The 20912-nt window shown below is 44.4% G+C and overlaps 2 protein-coding genes across 2 annotated transcripts; one reads left to right on the top strand and one right to left on the bottom strand.

The window, feature by feature from the left end:
• Window positions 1-502: 502 nt before the first annotated feature.
• Window positions 503-9930, bottom strand: nsun2 (NOP2/Sun RNA methyltransferase 2). The gene is made up of 19 exons (XM_080484347.1): window positions 9715-9930; window positions 9035-9192; window positions 8746-8850; window positions 8561-8666; window positions 8369-8440; window positions 8203-8287; window positions 7925-8117; window positions 7412-7486; window positions 7124-7254; window positions 6439-6512; window positions 6231-6361; window positions 5204-5300; window positions 4837-5045; window positions 4660-4752; window positions 4435-4570; window positions 2426-2506; window positions 1860-1998; window positions 1261-1300; window positions 503-1165 (listed from the first exon to the last, which is right to left on the bottom strand). The coding sequence occupies exons 1-19, from the start codon at window positions 9850-9852 to the stop codon at window positions 877-879; spliced, it is 2352 nt and encodes a 783-aa protein (XP_080340473.1). The 5' UTR covers window positions 9853-9930; the 3' UTR covers window positions 503-876.
• Window positions 9931-12016: 2086 nt separating this feature from the next.
• On the top strand, window positions 12017-20572 carry srd5a1 (steroid-5-alpha-reductase, alpha polypeptide 1 (3-oxo-5 alpha-steroid delta 4-dehydrogenase alpha 1)). Its single transcript, XM_080485310.1, has 5 exons — window positions 12017-12466; window positions 13464-13630; window positions 15446-15547; window positions 18545-18695; window positions 18773-20572. Exons 1-5 carry the CDS (start codon window positions 12156-12158, stop codon window positions 18837-18839), a joined length of 798 nt encoding a protein of 265 aa, XP_080341436.1. The 5' UTR covers window positions 12017-12155; the 3' UTR covers window positions 18840-20572.
• The last annotated feature ends 340 nt before the right edge of the window (window positions 20573-20912 follow it).

Here is a 20912-nt window from a genome sequence, read left to right on the forward strand (position 1 = left end):
ATCATGGAATACATGACCTGCACTCATAGGTGATCGTCTCTTCTGTGCTGCGACGTCCATCATCAGTCATCACAGGGCAAACACACAGAGACAAACAGTCTCACACCCACTCACAAGTACAAACAATTTCAGCCACAAATGCATGTTTTTTTTAGACGGAGGAGAGAACTTGCAAACTTCCCGTAGAAAGTCCCGGTCTGGACTCAAACCCACACCACCTGATTATGTATTGTGTCGTGGCTTAAAAATAACAGTATATCGATGAGTAAGCGGGGTTCACCGCGTACCACTGATAAGACCCAACAGTGTCTTCTCACTACATCACGATCGGCGCTAATCAACATATACAATTAGTAAAAATTCAGACTTGGCGTAAACCTGATTTACCTCCAGGAACAAGAAGGTAACTCAACACTGACTTGGATAAAGAAGATGGTTTCAAAATGTCCCTTCCATCTTTTTCTTCTCAAACGACCTTGAAGTGAAATAATTTGCAACAAAGTGAACCTTTCACGCTTTTAATGCACGCAACACTTCTGCTTAATTACAGGTGTAGAAAATCAATACAAACCTCTCCAAACCGGAGCAACAGAAAGGAAACTGACGCCACTTGTCCGGCGGGATACAACTTTTGTTAAAACACAGAAAAGTTTTATAAAATAAGACAATAAATCTTTAAAACTTCAACTCGAGGAGAAAAAAAAAAAAAAAAAAAAGATTGTTGGGAAGGATCCCAAAGAGAAAAAGTCTATCGGTCCTCCTGCAGGGGGCAGTGTGGGGCAAACCGTGGAGGTGCAGCAGACTCCTCCGCCACCTGAGCCAGGGTCGAGGACCAGGCCGACCGCTCTCAGTCCATCGTCTTCTCTCACGGTCTCCTCAGCTACTCGTCTCCTTGTTGCAGCTGTCAGTCTTTGATTCTGCTCCGTTCTCCGAGTCCAGCTCAGCCTCGTTTTCTGCTGCTCCTCCCTCCTCCTCCTTTACCTCCTCCCCTCCCTCCTTATCGCCATCCCTCCCTTTCTGCCCCATGCCCTGCTTGTCTCTGAAGACTTCCACCCCTAACATTCGGAGGTAGTGGAACCTCTCGTTTCGGGGGACGAAGGCCCGGATGGACGTCTTCCCCCTCCAGCCGCAGAGCTGGATGGGACACTGCGGCTCGGCCGGGTTACTGAGACACGGAAAAACAACGGTGGGAGTCAGAAAGAACCCGGGGAAACCAGCCTCCACTTCCACAGATACAGACGAGCGAGTTACGCTACTTACTCTGGGTTAGGAAGGTACTTCAACACGATGCTGCCCATTCCTGAGGACAGAATAACGATGGATTAAAGTCCATGCAGGAGAGAATGCAAGACAAAACCCCTTTCAGAAGGTTCTTCTATGGAAAAGTAGAGAACATCTGTTCCTTTTTAAGAATTATTTAAAAAAAAAGAAAGCTTGTATAACTTCTAAAAAGCTCAACTTTAATGTTTGATCTGCATTAATTGTGAACATTAGATCTAGAAGAAAAGACAACTCGGATCATTTTCCATTTAAAAGTCTTTCCTATATTTCCAGTTCAGTGTTTAACACCTGCGTAACCCGCCTCCTACGTTCAATTACAAAAGCGTCACGCAGTGCGACGACTCCACTGTGGCTCACACTGGCTCCTTTTTGTGAGCTTTTTAGGTCAGTGCCTTGCTCAAGGGCAGCATTTTTGTTGGGGAGGGCGAAGCATTTACGCTCCTCTTTCATTTGTTGCCAGTCGAGCCGTGAACCTCGCAGCCGCTAATCTGCGGCGCGGACCTGCAGGCTGCTGCTGCGACCAAAACCGAAGACGCTTGTGTCGTAACCCCAATTCTATTGTCGAAGATGTTAAATACCGATTTTCTTGGCCTGAGAGTGAGCGTCCTCCTCCAGTTTGCTGAGGAAGGGGTTCTCCTGTGTCAGCAGCACTTTGATGTCCTCCACACTCACTCTGATGATCCTGGAGTGAATGTACGGCTGCAGAGTGTAGATACCCTGCGAGGAGAAGGCCACAGCAGACTCTTAAAATCAATCCACTATCGGTTTATGAGCGTGTGAACTCGGCCGTCAGGCCGCCTGCTTCTTGAGCCGCGGCCGTGGCGGCAAGAAGCCTTTCCAACGCAAAAACAACGTATCGCCAACTCAAAAGAATTTGCAGGGCATGAATATGCTCAGCATTTAATAATACTGTAACATTTAAGAGCCGAACGTTAATTTGCATTGGAAAAGGAGGATTAGAGAAGGTATAATGAAAATGTGCAGCTGAGAATGGGGAAGAATTTTACAACGGTAACGCTTTCAATTAATAAGGCCGACCAAGAACAAGAGGCTTTACAGAAAAAAAAAAATGTTTTATTCTTGTAATTATTCTGCGGCATCCTGAACAATGCTAAATATGTGTGTGTGTGTGTGTGAGATTTACATCCTGAGCCAGTCTGAAGGCACAGCCGAACTCCTCTCCGTCGCTGTTGCGGGACCACACCTTCACTCCGGTGTTGATAACCTGGGAAACAAAGACACAGCTGGAGTTTTATTAAAGATCATCTATATCGCTCTGTCAAATCCAATTTTTAAAAGAAAATCCATTAATAAAAGAAAAATTTGGGGTTTTTTTTCTGTCTTGAGAGAATAATTTTTAATCTAAATCGTTCTGATCCAAGAAAGGATGCAGAGAAAGTCAAGACCCTGTTGTCTTGTTTTGGTGTGCGACTGGATCGAGATGTGCGGCTGTGGGAGTGAAACTTTCCATAGCAGTCGGCAAGCCGTAAAATTTGATCACATAAAAGTAACTGGTATACATCGTGGCCTTCATGTTCTCCAAATTCTAGTCAGTTCATTGTTGATTCAAAGTGTGAATAGTGGAAAAACTAAAGAGCTGGTAGAACTACTGACATGTTGCATAAATAAAGCACAAATATAGCTTGGGGTTAGGATCTATAGGTTTGGATCCTAGTAGCAGCAGGAAAAAACACATCTTGTATTTAAAAAAAACAAAAAAACGTTCTGTGGGAGCAAATCCTTTAAAATGACTCTACATAGTCAGTTCTAGTCAAACAGCCCTGAAATGACAAATTCATTACTACGAGAGACTGAAGTCACGCCTCTGTTACATATTGTGTGTCTGTCCTGCAAACGGCTTTCCAGATGTTTTCTTTGTAGCGAGTCAAAGGAGCGATCGATGTACACCTGCTGATGTGATGTGTGTCCCAAGTCCCAGGAGACTATGGACTGGGAGTCATGACACTGGAGACAAACATCGCTATTGTCCATCTACTTGAGCAAGTGCAGTAGAACTATTTACTGAGGCCGTGGTGGGAATGTGTTTTCAAACAATTCAGTTTTCACTCCATTTCCCCCCCGGGACTGGCTCTGAGCATTTTTCAAAAAGTTTCACCTTGGGAGCAGTTCTCAAAAACTTGCATATTCAGTGCCTCCGACCACTGTTGTCATGTAAATGGATCCCTAAACCACAATTAAAGTTTTTCATTCTCAATTGAAAACATTCTCTAGAAGGAGTCTGACTGACTCGATACACCATCTGGAGGTGTGGCCGTGTATTGCAGGACTGAGCGTGCCAAGCCCAAAGCGGAGTCAAACGAGACGTGAGAGCAAACCACGACCCCGCTGCGTCTCTCTTATGTTGCATTCTGCTGATTTACAATAAAATATCACATATTGTACATTTATACTTATACCTACATTTAGCTCACATTTTGCATGCAAACCCCTGGAACAGTGTAATGTTGTTGCTCTCCACATATAAGCAGGAAAACTACATTTTATTTACAGACAAGTCCTTTAAAAGTACAAACAGTGAGTAATGATGTTACTCGCGGTAATATCATTGATGTTTTTAGTAATTACACCAAACTGTAGCTGCAGGCAGCTCCAGCAGAAGATATTGGAGAACCGTGCAGCCGGTCTCTGGTGTCCCAGCAGGAGCAGAAGCGATCGGCACGGATTTGCATCCTAAAATAGATTTGAGATAAATATGCGCGCTGTATTGTTCTAACCTGGGGGAAATTAAGCAAATACATGTGTTGATTTAACACGAGGCTATCAAAGCAGAAGTGATCGATATTAAACTCTGGTGAGCAGTTGGGAGAAGGCTCGATTTAACAGTTTCTTTTTTTTCTTTGTGATGTTTTTGTTGTGTTTTTTTTTTTTTTTTTAATGAAGAATCCTTATGTTCACTCCAGCCTGAGAGAAAGTGGAGTAAAAGTGAGACGCATCAAACATTGAGAAGAACAAAGCAGAGTGCCACCTGTGCAGGCGCAGCAGGGTGGAATAAAGACATCAGTTTATCCGGCTTCCCTCGATTACGCGAAGAGAAAAACACCAATAAATCTGTGATAAACACGACGCACCTCCGAGCAGACCGATACCTGATTCTCCAGTGGAGATCGATTAGAGCTTTTCGTGCTCACGCACCTTCATCCGCTCGGTGTTATTGAGCAGCACATTGCGGAGCTCCTTGGACACCATGTACAGGTGTCTCTTCTTGCCCTCGTGGGTCCGGGTCAGGACGTTGAGCTTGGGGAAGTCCGGAGACAGATCGTAGAAAGATCTACGGGGGGGGGGGGGGGGGGGGGGGGGGGTAGAGTTTCAACACGGGAGAGGTTGGAAGCAGGATGTGGTGTTCGGACAGACACTCACTGGATGGTGGTGAAGACGGGATCGTCTGCAGTCAGGAACACAAAGGGGTTCTCCTTGTACCCAAACAGCCTCATTTTCTTAGAGGGTGGAGGTCTGAAAGGGAAAACACAAGTCCACCTGTGACTCATTGTGTCGACAGCTTTCCTTTGTTCACGAGCCCGGACGAGCGTGACTCACCCACACACGCCGCCGTCTTGTTCAGCAGCGGCCTCCTGCGTGGAAGCATCTCCAGTGGTCGCCTCCTTCTCGGCCTCTCCGTCCACCTTCCCGTCCGGGACGGCTCCTTCGGCCTCCTCCGGCGAGCCTTCGGGGAGGGGGAGGCAGGACGGGTCTGCTGGGGACGGCGCCGCCGGGGACGCCGAGCTGGAGGAGGCGTCCTTTCTCGGCTGGAGACGAGAGGACGGAGAGAGGCGAGAATGTTCAAGAGACACAGAGAGGGGAGAATCACGCTCCATTTCCCACCTTGGGTGAGACATCTGTGGAAATCTCTCATCCGTTAAGGTAGTGTGTGTGTGTGTGTGTGTGTGAGAGAGAGATGAAGTACCTTAGGATATCTTTTGTTCCAAGGCATCGGGGCTTTCTTCACCAACACAGCCACAAAGAAACCTCCAGTGTTCTGGTGATGGGGCAGAATCCTCATACTGACACGCGCGCGCGCACACACACACACACACACACACACACACACACACACACACACACACACACACACACACACACACACACACACACACACACACACACACACACACACACACACACACACACACACACACACACACACACACACACACACACACACACACACACACACACACACACACACACACACACACACACACACACACACACACACACACACACACACACACACACACACACACACACACACACACACACACACACACACACACACACACACACACACACACACACACACACACACACACACACACACACACACACACACACACACAGATCATGGCTTTGGTTTTCATGGTGCCACCTACTGTAAAACAAAAAAATGGGGGGAAATATTCTCAACAATTTCTAAGCGGTGCTTTGACAGTGTGGGATGGGAGCGCCCTCTGCTGGTACTACACTGAATTAGTGTGGGCACCTTGAGTGGACATGACATCACCCAACACTGTGAACACTTTGTGTGTGTGTGTGTGTGTGTGTGTGTGTGTGTGTGTGTGTGTGTGTGTGTGTGTGTGTGTGTGTGTGTGTGTGTGTAAAACTCAATGAAGGAGAGAGACACATAAAATCAGACACATTACAAAGCCGATGAATTTGATTTCAATAAAGTCAGAAAAAGCTCCAAGAGTTTCATTTTGCCTCAATTATTTGTTCCACATTTCCCATGCAGGATATCTGGATATCACTTAAACTATGTTCAATTTTAATGCCACAAACATCCCAGGATCATTTCACGCCTCTTCTCTCTACATTTTAAATCACCCAGCATTCATTGCTGCCCCCAGTGGACAAATACAACAAATGCAGTTTACAAAGGAAACCCTCCACCCTTCACACACCCCACCCCTTAAATTGTGTGCATGTGCTCATACCATCTCTCCAGATGCATGTCTGCCAGCTTGTCTTTGTCTTTCGGGGGGAACATGGTCGGGCGGATCTGCGTCTGACGGCTGACTGGCACCTCGGACCAGTCCGAGTACCACTGGCCCTCTTTGGTCATCAGCTGCAGACAGAAGAGCACAAACCACGGTCAGGCACGGCTCGGGGGTGACGAGCGAAGACTGAAGCTTGTTGATTTACCTTCCAGTAAGACACCCCGGGCATCCACCTCAGGCCCGGCAGGTCGGCCGAACTGTCTGCCAGCTCCAGCGCTCCTGGTGGTGGTGGGGGATGCCATTAAGTGTTTTTAATTTTAAACTGTGAAGCACTTTGAGCTGCAGTGCGTGAAAGACGCTATACAAGTTACTTCATTATTGTTGTAAATCTAAGGTGAGACGGTCCATTGTAATGAAATAATCCAGTTATTTCAATATTGCATGCATACTTCTAATAATCATAACTCCTTTATTCTTCATCATATCTGGAAAACTCACAAATTAACAGAAAGCAGAGAAAATGGGACTTTGTGTTCATGTACTAGACGTAACAATAGAAGCAAAACTTTTGCAGCACGAATGTCTGATTAGAGAAGGCCACACAGCACATAGTTGTAACATGCAGTAAAACACCCACAGATACTGAACTGATTCCAGACATTGAAAGATAAAATATTGGGGAATCCACAAAACTAAAATGACAATGACCTAGACACAAGCATTAAAATCTGTAGTTTCCAAACTTTAATCTGTTAGATGAGGAGTGGAGTGTGTACATAAGTACACCGACTTGAACGTGGTATTTATAAATTATGGATTTATTCCTCAATCAATACAGAATCTGAACCATGACTGAGCACATGATGTTAATCACTGTGTCAGTTTGTCACCTTCGCTTTTCTCCAGCAGGGCGGCTATGATGGCTTCGTCCTCCACAGGGTTGAGTGAACAGGTGGAATAGACCATCCTCCCTCCCACGGCCAGCTGCTCCACGCCGCGCACGGCGATTCGCAGCTGGAGCCTGGTGGAGACACACACAAAACACCCTCTGCAACACTGCCAGCTTTCCAGATCAGCTCCATTCTCGAAATTTGTTTAATCAATTCGGTCGAACGCACGGAATCCCGAGGCGTCGTGCGATCACATGCCCCCCCCCCCCCCCCCCCCCCCCCACTCACCCGTGGAGGTGCAGGCTGTTGCTGGTTGTCCATTTCTTCCAAACGTCTATGTTCTTCCTCATGGTGCCGTCCCCGCTGTGAAGCAGAGAGCAGACAGCGGTGCCGGCATGAAGCCACGAGAGATCCCCCCCAACAGGACAGTAACTGTCTAAACACTGACTCATCACATCACTGCTGCATCCTTCTGTCTTCAGTAATGCTTCCCGTCCCTCTCCCCATGTTGTGTTTGGCAGGACTCTCCTGGCTTCACTGGCCAAACTCCAAAACTAATGAACTTCTGCTTTGGCCATAAAATGATGTGAGGGTTTCAAAGGAAGTGGAAATATGTGGTATTTCTGTGTGGGAACCTGAGAGAACACAAGCAACTCCTTGGGGAAAGACGTAGGCACCGCGTGCTTCGCAGACGGGGCAAAGCCTCGCCGCCATCTGTCACATCAAATCTCCTCCCACGTGCAACGGAAGCTCTTCCCACCACATTTTCCTTCTTCAGCGAGCTTCCAAACCCAGACTGACCTGCAGGGCACGTCGCACAGGATGCGATCGTAGAAGAGGGGGCTCTTCCTGCCGTCTGACTCGATCTGGAGCGTGGGGATGCAGGAGGCGTCGTGGTTGATCACCATGATGCAGGGGCTGTTGAGGCGCTTGGCCTGGTGCACCAGCAGGTAGCAGCGCTTGTTGTCCACGTCGTTGGCGATGACGAAGCCCTCTGGAAGGCGGCGTGGATTGAGACCGTTAATACACAGGAGATGAGACTTCCACGTCCCTTCTGGCTTAAAACGGGTTTTCCTCACCAGGGAACGGCACTTCCATGTCAGCGTGCAGCATCTCAATCAGCTGGGCCGTTTTTGAACCTGGAGCTGCACACAGGTCCAGAATCTGCAGAGAAAATTGTTTGAACATCGTTTATTGCTGAAGGCTCAAATACGGAAAGTATGTCTTTGGCGATGTTTATTTCACCTTGTGATGGGACTCAATCTTCATGAGGAGAGGAGGGATCATGCTGACGGCTTCTTGTCGGCTGATGTTTCCCTGCAAGGACGAACACAATCATGTCTGCTTTACTGAAAATCGCCCCCGCCAAAAGAAAACTAGCCTAAACAATTAATGCTCTTGTAAAAAGGTTTGTATTTTAACTCCTGTGAGACTCACCGACTCAGTCTCGCTGACCAGAAACTGGTGAAACTTCTCCAGCAGGGGGGACTTCCTGATGATCTTCCTGCTCATGTTGGTGTGCCACGCCTGCTCATCAGGGTACCTGGAGAGAAGACGAACACACTGGTGTCGAGTTTGAGGTTTGAACTCAGCTTTGCCCTGAACCATGTGATGGAGATTACCAGCTGAGAGGCTGCGGAGCCTCGATCTTCTGACCGTCCACCTCCAGCTCCTGAATATCTTTGAAGTATTTTTCCTTCAGACAGTGGAGAATCTCTTTGGCATGGCTGGAGGCAGAAAAGAAGGGGTTACAGGCTGTGCTCAGAGAGGCAGGGTGGTGGCAATGGAATATGAACCACTGCCACATGAAGATTCCTCACAGACTGATAAGAAAGGATATAAACTTCCAATAAAGGTTGATTTGACCAATCTTGATTCAAATGTAATATTAACTCACGCTCGCCCTCTCACCTCTTGTAACCTGTAATGCGGATGGTCGCTGGCAGCGGTTCCCTCATCGCCTCCATGAACTCTTCGAACTCGCCCTCGGGTACCAGACCCTGCTCCTTGTAATAGTGCTCGAATAGCTTGTTCTCCTTGATAATGTCAGCATATCCGGCTCCCCAGCCCTGGATTAACGCAAGGATTTTTGGTTAAGGCACGAAATCACATCGAAACGTGTTGCACGGATTTCTTTCACATTTAGAGCTCGATCATGAACACACAAAATAGCCAGACATGCTACAAAACTAACACATTTAGGTTGAGCTGAAAATTAGATTGGGTTAGGGTTAGTTATGCTTGTGAGGTCTACAAGCAGAATTAAGCTCCATTTAAATTTAGACCGTTTATAACTTTGATTCAGGACGGAAGCCAATGTCTTCTCAGCTGTATGCATGGCCAAAAGATGTTAAAATCTGTTGAGGCGAAATAAAGAAATAAACACGTACATGATTGTTTAAAAGCTCACATGTGGATGTACAACAGTTACGATAGCTATCAGAGAAAACCTTTTCACTTCACAGCCGAACTTCATACGGTTAAAAAAGGTTGTTACCAGAGTTTCAATGAGCATTGTTTTTGCATTACTAACATTTAAATGGAAATGTATGTAGCTTCTGTGATTAGCCAGATTGTGTGCGCAGCCTTACAGCGTTGTCTCTGTCGTCCCTGCCAGTATTTTGGTTTTTCTGCCTCTGTCGGCTTCTTTTCCCCATTTCGGAAACACACTCGACCCTGGACACAAATCTGCGAAATATCGTGATTGTTGGAGGCCGACAGATGAACATCAAAGTCGGGCTGAGAGGAGAAACAGCCCGTGAAACGCACTACTCCCGTCAACGTGTTGCCTCTGACCCACGTGAATCAGGACCCAGGCGAGGTGCCCGCATATTCTGCCTGAATAAAAGTCAGCTTCGCATCATTCCGACGCATTCGCATCGTGTTTGCAAGACGGCTATCAAAAAAGTATTTTCTTCCAGAGCAGTGAGAGAAAACAAATCCCAAAGTAGGCACATGCTCTTTATTTTTATTATCTTATTTATTATCTAGTATGACTTTATCATGTATATGAGTGGGCCCCTATGGTCGGTACCTATAGACATTGACGTATCAGCACGGCCGCCATCTTGGATGAGGACACTTCCCATAGACAGACAGACACACACACACACACGCGCGTATACTGTATATATACACAAGTGTATATGTCTATGACACGTCAGGTAGTGTAGTATTAATTTCGGTTGAGGAAGGATGTCTTTGCATACTACCACTACTACTACTTCTGATGATGATGATGATGATGATGATGATGATGATGATAATAATAATAATCTTGTTTGGTTTGGTTTGGTTTATGACCAGAGTCGACTCTACCTAATGTAGCACCCTAGGTGGGATTTTGTATGACACCCCCTATGTCTGTGATTTACATACCCTTAAGAAAGTAACCAAATGGCATCAAATGGCATATTTTTACCATTGCATTTTATTTATAAGACAATGTCATTCAATTTACATGCTTAACAAATTCCAAATAAATACAAACAAATCTGAAATACAATATCAATACTCTTACCACAAAATAAAATTCCTGTAAATTACTGAATAATTAATAATAAAATAATAATAATGCTAAATTAAATACAATTGTATTGTAAATACAGTGAAATGTTGATTAGTAGATGCATAGAAGGAGTTTATTATGGCATGTGAGAATGCTAAATTATGGTTTAACAATTAATATACTTTATACAGTATGAACTGTAAAACAGTGAACAACTAGAATTAAAATGTGATATTGAAGCACAGATTATATCAACGTAGTCATCCACTGAGTGGGTTTGATCTCTATAAATGATCCATAACAGTAAAGGCCAGCTACAGAAATATGAAACTGTTTATTTATTGATGAGCAGACCAAAGTTCTTTGGGGTCAAATGGAAGTCAAACGGGGTCAAAGTTGATAAAGTCAGTATACTTGTGTAAACACTTCACTCCTCATCCAAGAAATTTTAGTTTCAAAACTACAAACAACTACTTAAGCTTAAATGTCATTATCACTTTACATTGGGGGAGTCAAACATAAGGCCCATGGGCCAAAACCAGCCCGGAAAAGGCTCCAATCTGGCTGGACACCAAACAAATAGATTTCTATGATATTTTTTTTTTTTTTTTTTTGACATTTCATTGTATTTTGCACCAGAATGTTTCATAAAAAAATTATTTATGTTGAGATTATAGTTATTTTCAGCACTAATTGTTTGAGCTTGCAAAAATTAGAGACAATTTCATCACATACACTGGTTGGTTTATTTATGTGCTTTTAGATAAGTATGTTTCTTTGATAACACATTTGGTGTTTGGTTCGTTCAATATCAACTGAGCCTACAATTCCTCATGTCACAATGTAGTATTTAGTAGACCACAATGGATTAGAATACACTATTTAAGGTCTATTTAAAAAGAAAACACACGTACACACAAATCTATTTTTTGGCTCCATTTCTTTTTATTTTTAGATATATGCTTGATTTCATTTTATGATGAGATATATATATATATATATATATATATATATATATATATATATATATATATATATATATATATATATATATATATATATATATATAAATGTGTGTGTGTGTGTGTGTGTGTGTGTAAAAAATGTGGGCCATGACCAGCACCACCCAAACATATTTTGGTGGTAATTATTCAAATGAACACCCAAAACACCAATTTCTGCACACAACTGTAGACAACTACAGATTTCTGTCTATTGATGCTTAAACCTTCTTTAAATTGTATTTTAAACCAACGTACATAAATAGGCACTTTCTGGAATAATGGAATCTGTCATCTATGTGCGTCGCAAAACACACACGTGCGTATAGATAGAGCGTTCTGATTGGCTGACTGGTATATACGCCATATCTGTCCACGAGTGTTACAGGTCCGAACCCGTCTCGAGGCGTCGTACGTTCTGTTGCTTCCACGTGTGTCGGGCGCGCGTTGAAACGTCCAAGTTGCCAACAGGGTTTTTTATTTTGAAGTTAGTCCTTTTAGTTCACAGTCAAGGTCCTGTGCGATGGAGGCGCTGCTGTCGCGGCTCTTCTCCTCCCGGCAGGAGGAGCTGCTCACCCTGGACCGCATGGCTTACTTCATGCTCTTAATGGCAGCCTGCGCCTTGGTCGCTTTGCTGTTCGAGGACGTCCCGTATGGCCGCTACACCACCGGCAGATATGGATTTCCAGTGAACGCCAGGCTCGCCTGGTTCGTGCAGGAGCTGCCCGCCTTCCTGCTGCCCCTCTGCCTCTTGGTCTGGTCCTCCTCCTCCAAGACGTCCGTGCTGGAGAACCAGCTGCTCATCGCCATGTACATGTGTCACTACACCCAGAGGTACGTCGGGCTGTGTGCTGCTGTCACGCGACTTTTAATATGAAAGCAGGTCTGGAGTCGGTGGTGGTCGATTTTTGGGTGGAGTAAAACTTGAGTGCTATGTAGGTTAGCTGAGGACAACACGCTTACGTTCAGAATAAAGACCCATGTGTTGTTTACACTTCTGCCGCAGATCTCTCATTTATTCCCACACCCTTTTCCACATGTTCTTTCTTCTGCATTTATGTAACGTATCATTGTTGACGAACAAGTCAATTTTTTTTATTGAAATCCATGCAAATTACTTAATTATTTCTAAATACTTAAATTTTGATGCATAATTTATATTTCTCATTTCATTGTTTTATTCTTTCTGATTAATCGGTCTGTGATAACCTATATTGGGATCTCCATATATATACATTTGGGATAAATAATTTTGTGCAATAGATTTGTATCGGTAGAACTTGAATTATCCACTTGTATACTGTACTTCAGTACAATTTCTGTGGTCTAAATTATTCACTATAATGTCACTATTTAATTTTGTATAAGGACCACAACAGAAATAAGTCTTACGACCTTTTTTTGTGTCATCCTTGGGTTTTTGGGGGAATCCCCATGATGTGTTCCGGTCTCTTAAAAGGTACAGCACTGAACTGGATTAATTCACATTAGACAAAATCCCTATCCAGTTCCACAGGGTTCTGTTTTAGGACCATGTTTTCACATTTTAAATGCATTGCATAGGAAGCGATCACATTGTAAATGTTAGTTGTCCGCTCACTCTGGATTTTATTGCTGCGCAGAATAGTGGCTTACTCCAGACACTTTATAAGATACACAAGTCCTTTAAGAGAGCAGCTTATACAGCATCTCATGCCTTAATTTTCAGGAACTTTTTCCTTGAGCAAACAAATGGCAGTTTGAGAAATTACATTCTTAAGTTCACCAAGTGTTTTCTTATTAAACTGTAAACAAACTAGATTTCCGTTACTAACATTTTGTTTCTCCGCAGATCTCTCATTTATCCATTGTTGATCCGAGGCGGGAAACCGACACCCGTCGCCTCGTTCTGCCTGGCCTTTGTGTTCTGCATCTATAATGGCTACATGCAGATCAGGTACCTGAGTCATTATGCCGAGTACCCTGCACACTGGGTGAAACACCCTTGCTTCATTATAGGTAGGTCTGTGAACGGAGGCAATGCATTGCAACGAGCATTCTGGTACTCTAAATCAACATATTGGGCAAATACCTGGAACAACAGCAGAATTCTTGGACACATTAGGAAAAAGCAGTTCCGTGTGATTTTTCGTCCCACATGCCTGCACTGGATCCTCTGGGCGGCCGGTTTTGGCCCGCGGGCCATATATTCGACACCCCAGCCTCGGAGCCGGTTTTAGCATCGTTGTAATAGGACCTAAAAAAGACCCATGACCAAAGAAATGCCGTGTGTTGAAATCAGGTTTCTTCCACTCTAATGATAGAAGCACAGGCACACGTGGGTTGAATTCAACGGCAACACTTCGTTTGTAAACCCAGTGTGCATGAGCAATAAGGTGTAACTTTTAGTTTCAAAGGTACAAAGTTCAACAAATGTCATGCAGACCTGCTGCCGGTGAGACTAATCTATTCTCAAGGCCACCATAGGTTAGCTCACAGTTTTGGGGCGAAAGTGTTTAATGTGCAGCCTCGCCACTAGATGTCCCCATATCCCACATGCCAGTTCTTTAATGGATTAGATAACGTGCCATTGTTGTGCTCAGTAGCTCAGGGTTGTCAAACTAAATAATAATAGTAATGATGATAAATTTTACTTTATAATACCCTTTAAATTTAAACGATCTCAAAGTGCTACGGGAAAAATTTAAAAGGAAGGAATTGGGGGGGGGGGGGGGAACTAAAACAAAAAACCGTGTGGACTAAAACTGGCCCATAAGAGGCTTCAGTCCAGCTCAGGAAATGAAAACCGAAATGCAATGGTTATCGAAGTATAAGAGACATTCCACTGTATTTTGCACCAGAAAGAATCCTTAAAATTGTCTCCTTATTGAAACTGGAGCCACTTTTGATACAAATTGTTTGGTTTGGTTTTCACATTGCCGAGGTGCTGTGGCAGGTCTTCGTTGCAATGCCAGTTGAGTCCTGATGGCTCCCCTCCCATTTAATAGCAAATCTTTAAATTTTCGCTGCTCGAGGATTGCGGCTCGAATTTCAAAAAGAGAGGGTGTGAAGTTTTGAACAAAAGGCGAGAGAGGGTGGTAGTTTTTAATCAGAAAATGGCTTTAGGAGCAATTTGGTGATTTGATTGTTCATATAAAGAGAATTTTAGAGAAGGAAAGGTCACCAATTACCGAAAATACTACCAACTCCGCTGAGGTGAAATTGCGTGGAGTATGGACAGTCGATTCGTCGATGTTGGTGATCTTCAAGGATTTTATGTTGCACAACATTAAAAACATGCATGAGCCTCCTCATCTTCCAGTTATTACAGGCTGATGCAAAAAGAGGCTTCCTCTTCTTGGAATGTGTTCCTGCCATTAGATTTTAAATGCTTTTCATGAAAATGGTATGACTGTCTTTATTTTGAAATCTAATGTATTATGCGTACTCTTTTCTTAATTAAATATGGATATATGAGATTTTCCCCCCTCCTCCATTTTGTGCCTGTTTTCATTTACATATGTCGTTCTGACCTTTTGTGCAGTTAGACTCATAAGCTTGTAAGTATTCGATATCTTAAACTCTTCAAAAAGTTTTCAGGTTTTTTTGGGTTTGTTTTTTTTTTTTTTTTTTAAATCACCTCATCGTGGTGGAAAAACCGTTGAGCCGGCTAAATCCGCCGCGCAGCACATCAATCTCCCCGTGTTGCTTTTGGAAGAGAAACCGAGAGGCGGATTTATCTCGGGACGTTCAAATGACTTTCTTTAAATGTGCAGCTTTTTCTGTCGGACGCCCGTCGGCGAAATCTCCTGATCAAGCAGCTTTTGTCTTCAGGGTCTTCTCTGTGGCTGGCCGGCTGGCTCGTGAACGTGCACGCCGACCACATCCTGAGGAACCTCAGAAAACCCGGCGAGACCGGTTACAAGATTCCCAGAGGTAAGGGTTTCAGACGTTTAGCGCACTGGCACGCTCGGTGCATATTCAACTGGAAATTAAATAATGGATGCAGCGTTAACGTGCCAGGGCCCGGATTCAGTGTGTCTGGGTTTCCCTTTAGTTGTGGAAAGGATTACATGGGAGAAAGTGAAGCTCAAAAGCAATCGGCTCGGTTGGCGATTGGGAGGTAATCTGGTTACCAGAGGGAGGACGAGTTTGTTTTGATGTCCTACCTGTACTGGCGCTTGACTATTTAACAAAAACCTGCATAATCCAGGCATGAAATCCCAAATGTGTGCGGGGGGGGAACCAAACTCCAGATGTCACGTGGCACACTGACTCACCGTTTGTGCATGACTGGGCAAATTTGGATTGAGGTTTTTTGCCACAACTGCCTCCAACCTCAATTTTAAAAAAAAAAAAACTGCATTTCATCTGGAATATTTTATGTCCGTACGGCCACAAAATCGACCAAAAACACAGGAGATGTGAGGAAAGCATGTTTGGGTGTAATATCCAAGACATTTTGTTTCTGCGTCGTGCAGGAAGACGACCAAATGACCTCGGCTCGTTCTGGCTTGTAAATCACTTTGAACAATAAGCTGGCGCAGTGAGTCTGGACTGGACTAAACGAATCACGGCGGCGGTTCACTGGAACATGACCGGGACAGTGGAGAGGTTTGGCGAGCAGGCTTGTGTTGTGAGGTGTGCAGGTTCAAATCCTGCTGCCAATTGAGAATTATTTTTGCCACTGTTCTTATTTCCTACATTTTGAAAAGATGTTCTTCGCTATTGTTAGAAAGCCTCATTAATCCAACAAGCAATTGTGTTTGACAGATGGTGAGAGGAACTAGACCCAAAACATTAAAACAAAAAAGTTTGTTTTACCAGAAAAACCTTGTTGAGGTTAAACATCTCGTCCTGGGCGAGACAAGCAGCAGTACATTGAAGTTTAACACAAAACAGGCACATAAAATGTCAATGCATTAAAAAAAAACATGCACATTTGCAAAACAAGAATTGTCCATAAATTTAAATTGAATCCATCCAAACATCTGCAGACAGATGTGTCTGTCACTAAGCAACTGTTTAAAAGAAGTGAAACCAGGTTTTTGAGTTTCAGGTTGTTTCTTTTTGGTAGTTCGTTCCAGACAGATGGAGCCACAAACCTGAAAAGGCCTTTTTATTTCCCCCAGTTCAGTCCCGACTTTAGGAACAGACGATAAAAGAAGATCCTGCGAGCAAAGATTAGAAGAGTCTGTGTTTCTGTGACTGATGTAGGATGAGAACAGACCTAAAATACTTATTAAAAAAAAAAAAAAAAACACATGAGTGACTGCGTCTCTGATCACATGAAGAAGACGAGTCTATGATGTGGGAGACATTTAAAAATTGGTGATGAACCTTAGAGCTCCTTGATGGACTGTAAACTACGAGAGGAGTGGTGTTCATATAGAGACCTGTCTTATTGAGCATTTGTTACTTTGTGGGGGGGGAAAGCCCCTTTCACAATAAGAACATTGGCAAAATATTGTTCAATTGCAGAGATTCTTACATTACGTTCTGCAGCTACTTCATTATTCCCATCACAGCTTCAAAGCCTAGACATTTGTGGGTTTTGGGGTTTTTCTCCCCCATGCATTCACTGTTGTGTGGCGACAAGAAAGCCCCGGGGGGAAAAAAAAAAAGCTGCAATCACATCATGGCATCAAGCGCCACGGCCTCCGTACCCTACATGCTAATTTTCCAGCGTGGTGGCGTGATTATACAGGATCACAGTGTGAGCGCAATCACAGGTTGTCACAAGTTGTCTTCTCCTCTCCGCCTCGTCCTTTCCGCGAGCCCTTACATTAGTGTATAAATACTTGGAGTGTGTGCGGATTTGCTTTCACTGGCACTGACGTTCCCTCCACCGCACTGTGTTGAGAGTAATCATGTCAGACGGCGGGCCGGGCCGACGCTGGATCCCGTATATTACATGTCTGTGCATGCGAACAACCAGACCGATTCAATATTCCTTCTAAATAGGGCGACTCGGCTGTGCTCGTGACCTTTTCTTTTCTTTTTCTTTTTTTTTATGACTTGTTTTTATGTCGTGACGAATTCAGATGTAGGGTTCTGCGTTTTTAATGTTTGCCGATCTAATTAAAGGAATTGCTTTGTATATGTGTACAAAAAAAAGGAGTTACGTTTGTTATCCCTTTTAAAACCAATGAAGGTTGTGGTATTTTTGGAAAGTGTTGTTGAATATCTGAGCAGATCTTTGTTTTGAAGGTGTCGGCGTGCAGGCAACATGTCCCGATTTGCCCAACGGGTTTTATAACAACCAAAACCTCAATAAAACCAGGCTGAACAAATAAGAGCAAAGGCAGGGTGGTTTTTTTTGTTTTTTTCTTCCAAGCGTGTGACCTTTAATCTGAAAATGAACGAGTACAGTATGAGATGTGACCTGTAGGAAGGGGGGTGGGGTAAACGAGATTTGGGGACAAAGGGCCTTAAGGACGGTTAAAGCTACATATTGGGCCAATTCAAACCACAAGCTGCCTCTCGCCGCCCCCCCCCCCCCATTTTTTTTTTTTCCATCCGCTAACTGAATCAGTAATCGCAACAGGTTTGCGGGGAGCGCGGCCCCCTGGGCACGGAGCGTAGCCACAACAATAGCACCTTGGGCCTGAACTCGCGCTGAACCTGCACAAACAATCCACCCCGGACCCCGAAGGAAAATAAAATGTGGAGAGGGCGAGGCGAGAGGAAGCCGCGAGCTTTGTTGCTCTAAATCAACTTCCAGGCGCGTCCGGAATCCCTTCAGCCAGGAATCTGCCATTTTCACATTAAGAGGCGTCGCACCATTGCTGTGAGCGGTAGCGAGTGCCGCGGAGGGCCCCAAATGGCAGATAGCGGAAATGTCACTAGTTCCGATACCGAATTGTAGCTTGAAAATGGCCGTTTCTGTTCGGCGAGCACGCCAGCCATAACGGCGGTATCTCCCATCCACAGGCGGAATGTTTGAATACGTGTCTGGAGCCAACTTCCTGGGAGAGATAACGGAGTGGGTTGGCTTCGCCGTGGCCGGACACTCGGTTCACAGTTCAGCCTTCGCCATCTTCACCACAGTGGTCCTCGGCAGCAGGGCTGTGGCCCACCACAAGTAAGAACAACAACACACACACACACACACACTCGGAAGGTTGCCCCGCTAATCGAAGGAAATTTCTCCCCCCACAGATGGTACCTCTCGAAGTTTGAGGACTACCCAAAGAACAGAAAGGCGCTGGTTCCTTTCCTCTTCTAGAAAACCCTGGGACCTCTCGGCAAGCTTGAGAAGGGTAGTGGTGCTTCTTCCCAGCGGCGCAAAACGAGAACATTCCAGAACACTCTGCGAGGTCCGAACAAGCCATTTACCGTATCCCCCAGAGGAAGCAGCATGGCGGATGACGTGTACCTCAACAGGATCACGCGGGATTTATAACACTTCGCACCGGCAATAAACTCTTTAAGACTCTCCGCTGATCTGCACGCAGTCCCAGATGGAGCATAAAACGGGCAATGCAAAGCAGACATTTTAAAGTTTTTTAATTGATCAAATCTTTTTTTCTGACATCAACGATTCAGATCAAACAACCGAGCAAGGCGCCTTGGATTAAGTTCGACCTGCTACCGGGGGGACTTTTCTCTCGACCTCATCGTCTCCTAACGTCTGATGAAGAGGTCACATTGGTGAAACACGACAGTTTAAGAAGCAGAACACCTAATGGAGAACAAGCAAACTACATGGAGAAAACTCCTCTGCCTTGTTTCTTTTTTATTTTATTTTATTTTATTTTTTTAAATAAACTCACTTGTCTGGATTTTGTTCCACCTTGAATTTTTGTTGCCTGCGAAGCACAAAAGCATCACTGTAGTGTTTACATGTGAAAATGGGAAACTGAAATTGTGCTTTGGGGTGTCCGTTTACACGACACAGAAATTGCACATTATTTTGAAAAGGGCTCCCAAGGTGGAACTTTTACAAAAATGCTCAGACTCCCGTCTCTGTGGAAACGGGGTAAAGCGTCACGTTTCTGAAACGCTGCGACCGTAGTAAGTAGTTCTTATAGCACATATTGCCGGTCCATGTTCTCATTTTAAAGGTTGTCGTGTAAGCGGGTCCCGAGATTAAAGGCGTCATCTGGAAGGACTGATGTGTCGGGATTTTCTAGGTCTCATCGAGTTGTGTTCAGGCACACTGCTGTCCCAAGGCAAAGGAAAGTGTTATCTGCTATTGACCCTTAAAAACAGGCCTCAGCTTAATGGTGCAGATGGTGAGAAAGCAAACTCAACTTTCTCGAAAGTATTATAATACCTTCAAGACTCGCCTATGTTAATTGTTTTAATACAGTTGGAATACCTCAATGCTATTAAAAACATTGTTTTATTTTTTTAATTCAGACTGATATTTTAGATTAATATCTTTGAGGGGAAAAATGAATAAATTCAGTGTTTTTGCTAATGAGTTTTGCTTTTATGGTAATGATCATGCATGCGTGTCCATAGGAGGAAAAAAAAATTTCAAATTCTAAAAACTGCTTGTCAGGAACCCGGTGCGTCCCTTCACATTGCGACAAAAGGTAACTGGCTGCATTTGTGTACTGCGAAGACGGAGCCGGCAGCAGGCTGCGGGGTAAATCAAATGGAGATCAAGCGCGGCCCTCAATAACTCAGCCATGCCTGAAATGAGAAGACGAGCGAGTTGCCTCAACACATCACTCCTGGTGTGGCCTCTGAGAAAAGGACGAAGGAAGAAGAGGTGCAAAAGGCTGCACGGTGCTTTAAAACGGGCTTTATTGTTTCATCGTGACTCTTACCTTGGGCTAAATGTTGCAGCCGCTCCTAACTGGATAGAGCCTTACTTTAATGAAACTGAGAATGTAACCTAATTTAAGTTTTTCCATCAACGATGAGCTAAAATGTGCTCACTTGTATTTACGCGCATATAAAGTTTGAGCTTTTTAAGCCAGTCGGAGAAAATAAATGCCTTCATCACTCATGACTTGAACTTGGTGCTGTTTGTTCGCGCAGTGTCAATAAATGGCGTCTGAATGTGATGGAAAAAACGCAGACTGACATCCTTCATGTCCCCGCTGTTTCCCCTCCTCTTCATCCACGTGCCTCTTAACTGCATCACTATATTACAGGGACAATGTTTACTGAGCCCGCCGTTTGCCTGTAGTGCCATTCATTCTTTGGCACGTAGGGGTGGATCGTCTCTTTATATGCAAAACATCCCCACGAAATTGCTTCCAACTTCCACTTTCAAATGTGCAGGCGAGCAGGCTGCAGATATTCACAATATATGCATGAAGACCTGCGGGAGAAGAAAGCGGCA

The sequence above is a fragment of the Lipophrys pholis genome (genome assembly GCF_963383615.2).
Source record: "Lipophrys pholis genome assembly, chromosome: 17".
Classification (NCBI taxonomy): domain Eukaryota; kingdom Metazoa; phylum Chordata; class Actinopteri; order Blenniiformes; family Blenniidae; genus Lipophrys; species Lipophrys pholis.